This window comes from Bubalus bubalis, chromosome 12 (assembly GCF_019923935.1).
Source record: "Bubalus bubalis isolate 160015118507 breed Murrah chromosome 12, NDDB_SH_1, whole genome shotgun sequence".
Lineage (NCBI taxonomy): Eukaryota > Metazoa > Chordata > Mammalia > Artiodactyla > Bovidae > Bubalus > Bubalus bubalis.
The window spans coordinates 36,483,798-36,496,394 of NC_059168.1; the positions used below are offsets into that span (position 1 = coordinate 36,483,798).

General features: G+C 41.1%; 1 protein-coding gene across 6 annotated transcripts in view; it reads left to right on the forward strand.

Moving 5' to 3' along the window:
- Window positions 1-12,597, forward strand: part of ACYP2 (acylphosphatase 2) — a 193,203-nt gene that overhangs the window by 165,078 nt on the left and 15,528 nt on the right. For 2 of the 6 annotated variants that reach the window (XM_044925908.2, XM_025261019.3), the window contains one exon: window positions 11,317-11,421. The exons of 3 other annotated variants lie outside the window; for them this stretch is intronic. In XM_044925908.2, coding sequence (XP_044781843.1) covers window positions 11,317-11,421 — 105 coding nt within the window. The remainder of the gene's footprint in view (window positions 1-11,316; window positions 11,422-12,597) is intronic. One more of the 6 variants, XM_025261020.3, reaches the window with a different exon arrangement.

The following is a 12,597-nucleotide window of genomic DNA, read 5'->3' on the forward strand; positions in this document are numbered from 1 at the left end:
GATCAATATTTCCATTTCAGTGTTTTCTAGGGAAGACGGTTTCAACATATGTTTCCTAGGCCAAAATACACCTACACTGGAGAAAGAACAATCTATTGTAATTCTGTCTCATTAGTGTGCTTCCCCAAATGGAAAATTCTTGTATAGATAAGATATATTTGACAAATAGAGCACCCAATATAAATGAATACATGGTATTACACTTTTATAAATTGACCTATGAATTTGGTTACTATGCATTTGTTCCCCTGAACTTGATCATTTCAGAGAAAGCTTTTAAGATCAATTTCCTAGACCACTGAAGACCACTGGCGTCTCCACCAATGTAATGATGCCTCATAGGAGTCTACAGGAAGCTAGCTACTGTCTTTGATGTAAGTTTAGCTGTAGCAGGAAATAGTGTGTGAAGAGAAGAGGCTCCCAAACCTGAGTCCTCACCTGGCTGACTGCCAGAATAAATAGTGCTTTCTAGACCCAGTGTCAAGGAGTCTGGTTTCCTTCACAGCAGGACCCATCTTCTGGCTTCTAACTTCTGAGACCTCAGAAACTTTTAATGCTATTCAAATGCAAACATCCCACTCTGAGTTTGGATTTATATGCCTTCTTTGAATAGCCTCATCTAAAAGTCACTTGGAAAACTAAATATGACAGCTGCTTACTATGTACGTCACTTTCAGTTCAAAAGAAAGTGAAGTGTTAAGTCGCTCAGTTGTGTCTGACTCTTTGTGACCCCATGGACTATAGCCCACCAGGATTCACTGTCCATGGGATTCTCCAGGCAAGCATACTGGAGTGGGTTGCCATGGGATTCTCCAGGCAAGCATACTGGAGTGGGTTGCCATTTTCTACTCCAGGGCATCTTCCTGACCCAGGGATCGAACCTGGATCTCTCACATTTCAGGCAGATTTTTTTACCATCTGAGCCACCAGGGAAGCCCCTCAGTTCAAAAGAGAGAGATGTAATTAATTAAACTGCATTCTGATTCTAATACCAGACATTCTCTAATCTCCATCAGCCCCACTTTCCCGGGAGGTGGAGGACCGCAACGCCAGAATCCCCCTCCGCCCTCCCCTGCCCCCCACAGTCCCAATTTCAAGGCCGGGGTCAGGAGGGCAGCTGCAGAGAAGGCTGCCCTGTAGATACATGTTTTTATGACCTCAGAACGATGTGTGTCTCACTGTAATGGAAAACGTATCTAGCAAAGTCAGTTGTAAAGTAAAACTCTGTAAATAAATCTCCACACCCCCTTCCAATGATTTCCTTCATAAAAATCAAGGGAACAGCATCAAGAAGAAAAAGAAAAAAACATAACACAACCCTCACAGCTTTGTGTGTTTATATTAATACTTCACTTTGTTCCGAATACAACTCGAAGTGATTTGTAAGGCTATGTAAAACTGTAACAAGAGAGTGCACATTTACAAGTGAGAAAGGATAAAAAACAAGGGTGGGGACATAAAACAGAGCCAGCAACAAAGCTTTTAAAAATGTCTGAAATAATGGGCTCTGCGCTGGGTGGGTCACAGTTTGGCTCTAAACTATCAGCCTATCAGCCAATGGCATCGCCCCAACAACTCAATTTGCTTGTGAGCATTTTGGGGGAGTGGAGAGGTCAGGGTGAGGGTTGGGGGGGTGGAATACAGGCGAGTCTGGCCAACTCCCTTCTAATTTGGCTCCATGTAGGAGTAGATTTGAACACATCCGGAATAGAAAACATCCTAGACTGTGTGTCCTTAAAGCACTCCTCCTCGACTATTGTTCCGAGGCAAGATGCTTGTAAATATTGGAAGACACTGACTTCAGAGAAGAGGCAGGCTTGGCTTGCCAAGAACAGAACCTTAACATTGTGTGAAGCTGTTGTCTCTCTCTTCTTCTCCATAATCTGACAGCTCTAGAGACTGATCTGTTCTTGCCATCTTCATTTCTTCACTTCCCCCTCACTCCTAAATCCACTCTCATCAGGATTCTACACCACCACATGACTGAAGCTGATCTTGGAGAGGTCTGCAAGGTATCCTTCAGTTCATATCTCAGTTGGGTCTCAGGAGCACTTGGAAGTTGACATCTCTCTCCTTAAAAATAGTTTGTATACTTAGTTTTCCCAGTGTTGCAGGAAGTGGAACCCTTTCAGGGTCCAAGAGTGGGCTCTTGTCTAACACTTGGAAATGAACTGTCCGAGGAGACACGTGTGCTGACAAAGTAAAAGACTTTATTGGAAAGGGGCATCTGGGCAGAGAACAACAAGGTAAAGGAAGCCAGGAGTCCTGCTCAGCCACCTAGCTCAGGATTTATGGTAATGGAGTTAGTTTGCAGGTTGTCTCTGGCCAGTCATCTTGCTTGGCCCAGTATTGGTCTGACTCAGGGTCCTTCCTGGTGGCATCCACATATCTCAGCCAAGATGGGTTCTGGTGTGAAGGATTCTGGGAATTTGGTAGGATATATTATGGGTTGGCATGCTCCTCCACCACCATGTTCCTTATTGGGACCTCCTATCAGGAGACAGTTCATGCAAGTGGTTACCATCATGCCTGGCCAAGGCAGGAGGTTTCGGTCAACAGTTCCCTAAACTAACACCACACTTCATGGTTATCTCCCTCTTCTTTGGTAACTCTTTCTACCTGTCCTCTATCTGCTTCTGACGGGCCACTTGGCCCGTCAAGGTTTTCCTTGGGATTCTGTTCTAGTGGTAAGAAGAACTCCGGGTCAGAGAGAGTTTACAAAACTGTTATCATACAGGACAAGGGAAACAAATATATATATTTCTAATCTTTTGTACCCCACAGTGTAGAGTTTCATGAAGTTCTTGTTAACTGAATATCAGCAGTGCCTGCATACTCACTCAGTTGTGTCCAGCTCTTTGTGATCCTGTAGACTGTAGCCCACCTGACTCCTCTGTCCATGGGATTTCCCAGGAACGAATACTGGAGTGGGTTGCCATGCCCTCCTCCAGAAGGATCCTCTCAACTCAGGGATCAAATCTGCGTTTCTTAAGTCCCCTGTATTGACAGGTGGACTCTTTACCGCTGAGCCCCCTGGAAAGCCTCGAGGACTACACTAATACAGAAACCACTAGCCACATGTAGCTGTTGAGCACTTTAATGTGGCATGTTTGAATTGAGATGAATTGTAAATGTAAAATAGATTTCAAAGACTTGACATAAAAGTATGTAAAATAGCTTGTTCATTTATTACTTATATAGATTATATCTCTTTATTTTGTATATATTGTACTACATAAAACATTGCTAAAATTAGTTTCACCTATTTTACTTTTAACGTGGATCCTAGAACATGTTTAATTATACATGAGGCTCACATTATGAAGCTGTTGGACAGTGCCACCTTGTATAATTTTAACAAGTTCTGCATCTATTAGCAAGTTACACTCAGCATTCCTGATTGTATGCATGAATATATACATGTATGTGTGTGTCTAAATTCTCCTTTGAATCAGAATCTTCCAGGTTCCCTCATTAATGTATTGAATAGAAATCTTTGACACGTCATATTGTATTTGCATGAGAATCACAGTTTTAACAGCTTATACTTTAGCAGCCGATTCTATGGAGTTGCTCCAACAGGCCCATTCAGATCTGTTCTTCTAGCCCTTCAGTGGTTTTGTAAGGAGTTAATTCCCTATATTAAACTCCATGTAAACTAGCTAACGTGGTTTTCATTACCTGACTGATACAATAGCTAGGTTATTAAGTGCTTCTGTTGTCGTTTGTTCTTTAGTTGCTGTCATATCCGATTCTTTTGTGACCCCATGGGTTGTAGCCCCGCCAGGGTTCGCTGTCCATGGGATTTTCCAAGTAAGAATACTGGAATGGGTTGCCATTTCCTTCTCCAGGGCATCTTCCCAACCTAGAGATCAAACCCACGTCTCCCACATTTCAGGTAGATTTTTTTACCAGTGAGTCACCAGGGGAGAGTATTCTCTAGATAGTCTTTCAAATGATTTACACAGATTCTCTAGTTTAACCTTCATAATGATTCTCTGAGGTAGGCTACATGCTCTCCTTTTCACAGATGAAGCACTGAGAGTTTAAGAAACCTACCTAGGATGACCAGCTGGGAAATGGTAGATGGATTCACATCCAAGCAGAATGATCCTAAAGTCCACTCCATCACCACTGTGCTCCAGCAATGATTTTCTTGCCACTAAATGAAACACATGAGCACACCTATTACTTTGTGGACCTGGAAACTGTGGTGTGGCAGAAAAACTGGAGGTTTCGATCATGCCTTCACTCTTGCCTTCTCTGCATCTAGGCCCTTGATTCAGCTGGCTGGTTCTCAGTGTCCTGGGCATAGCTCATATTGGGTAGTTCTTGCAGACTCTCCTCAAAATGAGGAGGTTGAGTGACATGCCATTTCCCATTGCAGCTGAAAAGCAGCTCCACCAAGAACACGAGTTTTCACTAGTGGAGCTGCACTGCAGTGTGTGCCTTGGAGGGTCACAGTTTGCCAAGCAGGCTGTCCATGGTCTTTAGCAAAGGCAGAGAACAATAACATAACTGCTCTTAAGGGCCTGCTGGGTGTCAGACATTGCCTTAGGCAATTTATATACATTCTCTTTAATCCTTTCACTAGCAGAGAAGTGGTATTATCCTATTTTAAAGATGAAGAATCTGGTCTCAGCTTAATTATGGATATCCTAGGATTCCCCTGATAATCACTGAACTCTTCACTAATACCTAACAGAAACTCTAGACATTATATCAAAATGCCTTCAAAATGCTTGTATTGATAATAAATATGTATTATTTGTCCACATGTAACTGAATAATGAAACTTGCTAAATAAGGAGAATAGCAAAAATATTATATGCTGTCTTTCCATTATTAATGTTAGTTTGAAAGCTTCAAATGAGCAGACAACTCAATATTTTCCAGCATGTATCACGTTAGCTTTTAATTCATTAGCTGTCTTTTCCTACTGTCTGCTTTCTTGCTATGGTCTACATTTTATACTGGTGCTGCAGAGATATGCGAAAGGATTATGCTGCCCCACTTTAGTCCTAGGAAATAGAACTGCTATGAATTATTAATAGTATTGGCTTTCTAATGCTTTATTGATCAATTCACCTCTTTGTTTCAGAGAAGGATATTTGTTAGATGGGATTTTTTCCCCCACCACCCCAGAAGCTTACTATGTTTTGCAGGAAACACTAACTGGCTTGAGTTGCAGAACAGATGGTCCTGTGTTGATCTCCACCTCTACCTGTGATGGAGTCTCCCTCCTGCCATGCCTCTGTACCCTTGCTCAGTGATAGGTTAATAGGGAAGTTTTCAAACGGTACTCTTCAGAGCTCTTAGGATTTCCCAGCGGTGCCTGAGGTGCAGTTGGTGGAAAAAAAGGCCTGGGGTGAGGGGCGGGGTTCTGCACCACCCACCCCCACCCCAACTGTTCCCTTGTTCAAAGAAGCACTCCACTCCTGCTATAAGCATTAAGCTTTGGGGCAAGATTATGTTGGGAAGATTCTTTTTTTTTTTAAAAAGAAGCATACATTTTTAAAATTAATACGGCACATAAATAGTAGGTGTCTACATACTTGGGATATAAAGAAAAATGTCTAAGGATCATCACAGTATGTATGAGCATACACAACCAGCTGTGCGCTGAATCTGACTAATGTGGTGGCATGTTACGTGACAGGTTTGCAGGATGGACTTGGCCCTCTTGTGGTGTTCAAATAGTAACTGACTTCACTCAGAGTTTGAGTGAAGTTCAGTGAACTGTGAGTGAAGTTCAGTGACTATGTTTATTCATATAGTGAGTAAACTCACAGTCATAAGAAATACAGTAAAATTTAGGGACTGGCAAAAATACATGGACAGATTGCACGAATAAACTTTGTTCACAGGCTTATATTCAGGTCAGTTCCTAGGTGGCTCAGATGGTAAAGTGTCTGCCCGCAATGTGGGAGACCCGGGTTCGATCCCTGGGTTGGGAAGATCCCCTGGAGAAGGAAATGGCAACCCACTCCAGTGCTCTTGCCTGGAAAATTCTATGGACAGAGGAGCCTGGTAGGCTAGAGTCCATGGGGCTGCAAAGAGTTGGACACGACTGAGCAACTTCACTTTCATAAGCCTCTAACTTCCTTTAAGAGACTGAATATTGTCATTATTTGAGTTATTTCATAGGGGACGGCCACAGGCAAAATATTTATTCACTTTCTGTAATAAAAGCAACTATGTCTTTACCTTTCAAAGAGTTTTTAAAAAAATACACGAGGGTTTTGTTTTGTGTGAGATAAAAATCAAAGCATTAACAGGTCATGCTCAGGGTTCCTTTCTGTGTGTGGAGTCCACAGACCCTAGGAATGCCCCTTCCTCTCATGCATGGAAGGTGCAGACCTGGGGAGGGCAGAAAGGTGACAGAGACTCAATTCATTCAGTAAATACATACTGAGGGCCCACTCTCATTGGGCATCCTGCTAGAGGGTGGGGATCCTCTCTTCCTAGAATTTGCATTCTAATGTGGAGGAGGCAGGTAGTGAATACATAAACATAAACATAGCAATTATAGAATGTGCTAATTCCCATGATGCTCACAACAGCATGGGAGTGGGGCCCTGTTTAGCTACAGACCATCAAAGAAAGGTCTCTGGCAGGGCAGACACCTAAGTGCATTTTAGAAGGCCACAGCTGGCCTCTTTGCTGGCTGCCAAGGCCATAAATATGTGGCACTTACTGTACTTGATGGCTAAGTGTGTGCCATTTGCACCCACAAATTAGAGACGAGGCTGTGGAAACCTGGAGGGGACTGAGAGTTGGCGACTCTCTGAACAGAAACAGAAAAACACAGCATTCTTAATTTATTAAACGAATAGATTTTTCCTTGGTCATTTAATATTTATCAGCATTGTGTTTTATTAATTTCTTTTTAATGCAAAGATGGCCTGCAGAACACTTAAATGTAATATGTACAAGATCATTGTCCTTTGCTATTTCATAAAAAATTGTTTTCACAACTGTGTATGGTTCTCATCAACCACGTAAGAAAATGTATCCATAATAAAATTCCTTCTATTATTTCCTCATAATTGTTAAAGACAACATGATTTGGGGAAGAGAATTAAACTTCACAAAAATGAGTTTTATTTTCAAAATCTCTATATAAGGCATTTGTATTAGAGTGAAGAGAGAACATGGTTTTCAAGTAACATGACTTTTATCAATAGAATTTTCCAGTTTACATCCTTTCTTTCGTTTTGTTTTTTAAAGCCTGCCAGTGAATCATGTTGCTTAAATAAAAATACCTGAAAGATATATGCACACAAAGCCAACTCAGATTTACAGCAGAAATAATAGACTTCAATATCTTTCAAGCAAGTATAACTCACCCAGACATCCAACCATCCATTCAGTATTTATGGAGTCTACAAAACTGATAGGTAAAATATGCTGGAATTAGAGCATGTATTAGTATATTATGATCTTGCTGGCCTCTTGGCTGGGTGCACTGTTCATAATTCAGTTTTTCTCTGTAGCAATTCTCTGAAAGGCATGTAAATAGCCAAAATATGGCTTTAAAAAAAAAAAGTGAAAGTGTGAGTTGCTCAGTTGTGTCCAGCTCTTTACGACCCATGGGCTGTAGCCCACCAGGCTCCTCTGTCCATGGAATTCTCCAGGCAAGAATACTGCAGTGGGCTGCCATTCCCTTCTCCAGGGGATCTTCCCAACCAAGGGATTGAATCTGTGTCTCCTGCATTGCAGGTGGATTCTTTACCATCTGAGCCACCAAAATGTGGCTAGAGAGACTAAAATAAAGAGCAATTTGAAATTATCCTGTCTATGTATTAAAAGTTGACTGAAAATACATGGGGTGGTTAACCTAGGCATTCCAAAGAAAAGGGAAAAACTATTATATCACCGAGGAAGTTCAGTAGGGTATCTGATTACAACATGAGAGATCACTAGTTTCTGTATGTACCAGTTTAAAAATATGATAATTAAAAAGCATCTTGTTCAAAACAGCAAAAAAACAGTACATATCTAAGTATAAACTTACCAAGAAATATACTGGGTATGAATTGAAGCAAACAAAATTTTAATGAGGAACATAAACACTTGAACAAAAGTAGACAAAACAGTTATTTTTTTATACAGGACTCTTGAAGTTTAATAATTTTTCAAAGTAATGCAAGAGCATCAGTCAAGAGAACATATTTTATAAAAGACATAATTTGGTTTAATTTACTATAATTGGTTTCCAAGTGTGTTTTTAAAAACAGTCTACAAAGATTTCTTTTTTGTCTTGCTTTATGAGAAATAAGGGCTTCCCTGATAGTTCAGTTGGCAAAGAATTTGCCTGCAATGCAGGAGACTCCAGTTTGATTCCTGGATTGGGAGGATCCTCTGGAGAAGGGAAAGTCTACCCACTCCAGTATTCTGGCCTAGAGAATTCAATGGGCCCATGGGGTGGCAAAGAGTCATCATAGATAACACTGTATCATGAAGATTTTGGGGGATTCCCTGGTGGCTCAGAGAGTAAAGAGTCTGTCTGCAATGTGGGAGACCTGAGTTGAGAAACATTGATCAGCAGATTGCATCTTTGAAAGGGGAGGTCAAGTCACTCAGTTCTTTGTGAGAAATAAATAAAAATTATTCAATTATTGAATTTGCTTGCTTTATTCATTTTTAATACTTCACCTTTATTCATAAATATTCATGAAAAGTAAAGTCAATATTGAATAATTTTAATACATATAACTTTTAAAAATTATTTTTCATTTTATATTAGACTATAGTTGATTAACAGTGTTAGTTTCAGGTATACAGCAAAGTGATTCAGTTATACACGTAAATGTATCTATTCTTTTTCAAATTCTTTCCCCATTTAGGTTATTACAGAATACTGAGCAGAGTTCCCTGTGCTATACAGTAAATCCTTGTTGGTTATCTATTTTGAATATAGCAGTGTTTATATGTCAGTCCCAAACTCCTTACTTATCCCTCCCTCCAACATTCCCCTTTTGGTAATCATAAATCATTCTATAAGTCTGTGAGTCTGTTTCTGTTTTGTAAATAAGTTCATTTGTATCTTTTTTTTTTTAGATTCCACATGTAAGCAATATCATATGATATCTGTTTTTCACTTAGAATAACAATCTCTAGGTCCATCCATGTTGCTGGAAATAGTATTATAGTAGATCCCCTACCTGGGCTTCCCTGGTGGCTCAACTGGTAAAGAATCCACCCACAATGTGGGAGACCTAGTGAAGGGAATGGCTACCCACTCCAGTACTCTGGCCTGGAGATTCCATGGACTCTACAGTCCACGGGGTCACAAAGAGTTGGACACAACTGAGGGACTTCACTTTCCCCTACCTATGAGTGAGTTCCATTCCAAGAGTGCATTTGTAAGTCCAACTTTTTCGAACAAATTCGAACAATTTGTTCGGAAGTCCAACAAAGACAGCCTAGGTACCCAACTAACACAATCGGCTATATAATGCTGTACTATAATTTTCACACAAATAATACATATAAAACACAAAAAATTTTTTAACTCTTAACAGTACAGCATCTTGAAAAATACAGTAATACGGTACAACAGCTGGCATCCAGAGGCTGGCATCAAGTGAACAGGCAAGAAGAGTTACTGATTGGAGGAGAGAAAGGAGGTGGGAGATGGTAGAGCTGAAGGGTCATCAGCACTAGAAGCTGGAGGGCAAGCTGCAGTGTCACTCACACCTGATGCTGATGGCACGGGTTCTGGTTCCTTGCTGGATTCAACTCTATATGTCCTCTTGAAGAAACAACCAGTGGTGTCTGGGTAGTAGCTCTTCTTTTCCTGCCATGGATGACATGAAAGCACTGGACTGTACCCTCAGTCTCTTTGATTCTTCAATTACTTCTTCCTTGTGCCTCTTTGTCCTTTCTCTGGGCTTCCAATTCCATCAGGTCTTCATTAGGAAGCTCCTCGTGCGGCATAGCCAAAGTACTGTAAAGTACACAAAAGCACAACCACGTGTGGAGGATGCACACAGATGACATGGAATACCAGTCATCTGTCAGTGGACATTTAGGGCTTCTTGACATTTAGGGTGTCTTGGCTATTGTAGACAACACTGTGCAATGAACACAGGTGCATATATCCTTTCAAACCATTATTTTCTCTGATATACGCCCAAGAGAGGGATTGATGTGTCATATGGCTTCCCTGGTGGTTCAGATGGTAAAGAATCCGCCTACAATGTGGAAGACATGGGTTCGATCCCTGGGTTGGGAAGATCCTCTGGAGGAGGGCATGGCAACCCACTCAAATATTCTTTCCTGGAGAATCCCATGGACAGAGGAGCCTGGTGGGCTACAGTCCATGGAGTCCCAAAGAGTCAGACATGACTGAGTGACTAAGCACAGCACGGTAGCTCTATTTTTACTTTTTTAAGGAACCTCCATACTATTCTCCATAGTCAGTCAGTCAGTTCAGTCGCTCAGTCATGTCCAACTCTTTGCGACCCCATAAATCGCAGCACGCCAGGCCTCCCTGTCCATCACCAACTCCCGGAGTTCACTGAGACTCACGTCCATCGAGTCAGTGATGCCATCCAGCCATCTCATCCTCTGTTGTCCCCTTCTCCTCCTGCCCCCAACCCCTCCCAGCATCAGAGTCTTTTCCAATGAGTCAACTCTTCGCATGAGGTGGCCAAAGTACTGGAGTTTCAGCTTTAGCATCATTCCTTCCAATTTACATTCCCACCAACAGTACAGGAGGGTTCCCTTTTCTTTATACCCTTTTCTCCAGCATTTATTGTTTGTAGACATTTTGATGATGGCCATTCTGACTGGTATAAGATAATATCTCATTGTAATTTTGATTTGCCTTTCTCTAATAACTAGAAATGTTGAACATCTTTTCATATGCCTCTTGGCCATCTGTATGTCTTCTCTGGAGAAAATTTAGGTCTTCTGAGCATTTTTTTTTGTTGGGTTGTTTTTTTTCCTCCAAAGAATCAGCTTTTAGCTTCATTGATCTTTTCTGCTGTTTTGTCTCTATTTCACTTATTTCTGCTGATTTTTATGTTTTCTTTCCTTCTATTAACTTTGGGTTTTGTTTGTTCTTATTCCTCTAATTGCTTTAGATGTAAGGCTAGGTTGAGGAAAGAACCCCATTTTAAATATCTGCGTATGCATCCCAGTATCTAGAATATACCTTTCATGCAGTATTATTTATTGAAATGAATTAATGGGTACTGTTGGACTATGTGGTTCCTTTTCACATTAAGGGGGATTGCAAAACTATGACATTCCAATCTCATCCTCACTAATTAGATAAAAATTTGTGACTGGTTATTTTTTGGCCAGAAAAACACCTCTGCCATTTACAGATCTGAACCACTCCTATCAAGGGCAAGAGCAGCACATAAAGAGCACATCTTTCCAAGGAACAGACGACTGGAACACTCCTAGGTGAGTAGGCAGGGCAGGCAACATGGATGGTGTGTGTGGAGCCATGGCATAGAGGGCCCCTCCACTTCTCTCTGTCTCATACACACAAACGCTGGTTCCAGCTCCTTTCTTATTCTCTCTTGAGTCCATTCAGATATGGCTTTCACTCCATGAAAACTGTTCTCGTCGAGGTCATCAGTGACCTGCATGTCGCTAAACACAACAGTCAACTCTCAGTGCTCACCTTACTTAACCTGCCAGAATCACTGCCCGGATTGATCTCTCCCTGCTCCCTGAGGGCTTCATTTGACTCCCAGGACACAGTTGCTCTCCCACTTTTCCTCCTGCCTCACTGGATTCTTTCTTTTCCTCTGCTGGTTCTTCTTCTTGAGCTCTTAACACTGGGATGCCCTATGGTATAGTTTGTAGGCCTCTTTCTTTTTCTATCTACATTCCTTTTCTTGGTGATCTCATCCATTCTTATGGCTTTCAGTGCTGTCTATCTGCAGACAAATTCAAATTTTATCTCTGCAGCCAGATTCAGGGTCCAGCTGCCTACTCAGCATCTTATTCAGATGTTTAATAGACATCTCAGATTTAACATTCTAAAACTGAACTTCTCACCTTTCCCCCCAATCTGCCCTTCTCACAGTCTCTCCATTTCAGTACATGGCAATCCTATTCTAGTAGCTTTTCAAACCAATAACCCAAGTGTCATCCTTCAGTCTTCTTTTTCTGGTACCCACATTCAGTGTGTCAGCAAATCTATTGACTATATACCTTCACAATCAATATATCCAGAATCTGATCCCTTGTCAACACTAACACGGCTCCTACTCTGAGCAAGTTACTTAACTCTTCTGTGTCTCTTTCCTTATCAATAACTTAATAGGGAAAATGGACTACAGCTTACAGAGTTAATGTGTGGGTTAAAGGAAACAGTAAAGAATTCAGCACAGTGCTGAGCAAACAGGCAGTGCTTCATTAATGTTAGCTTTTTATTGTTACTGGCCTTTCTGTTCTAGAGGATTCCAAGGAAATTTGGGAAAATTGAAGCCATCAGCCCTTTTCATAATAACTAAACTTTTTCAACACATGCAATTTTGATTTTTAAGATTTCAATTAAATGAGTTGAAGAAAAGAAAATGTGGTGATGGCTTATCTTCTGAAAAAGAAGTAAACATTCACCTTACCCAG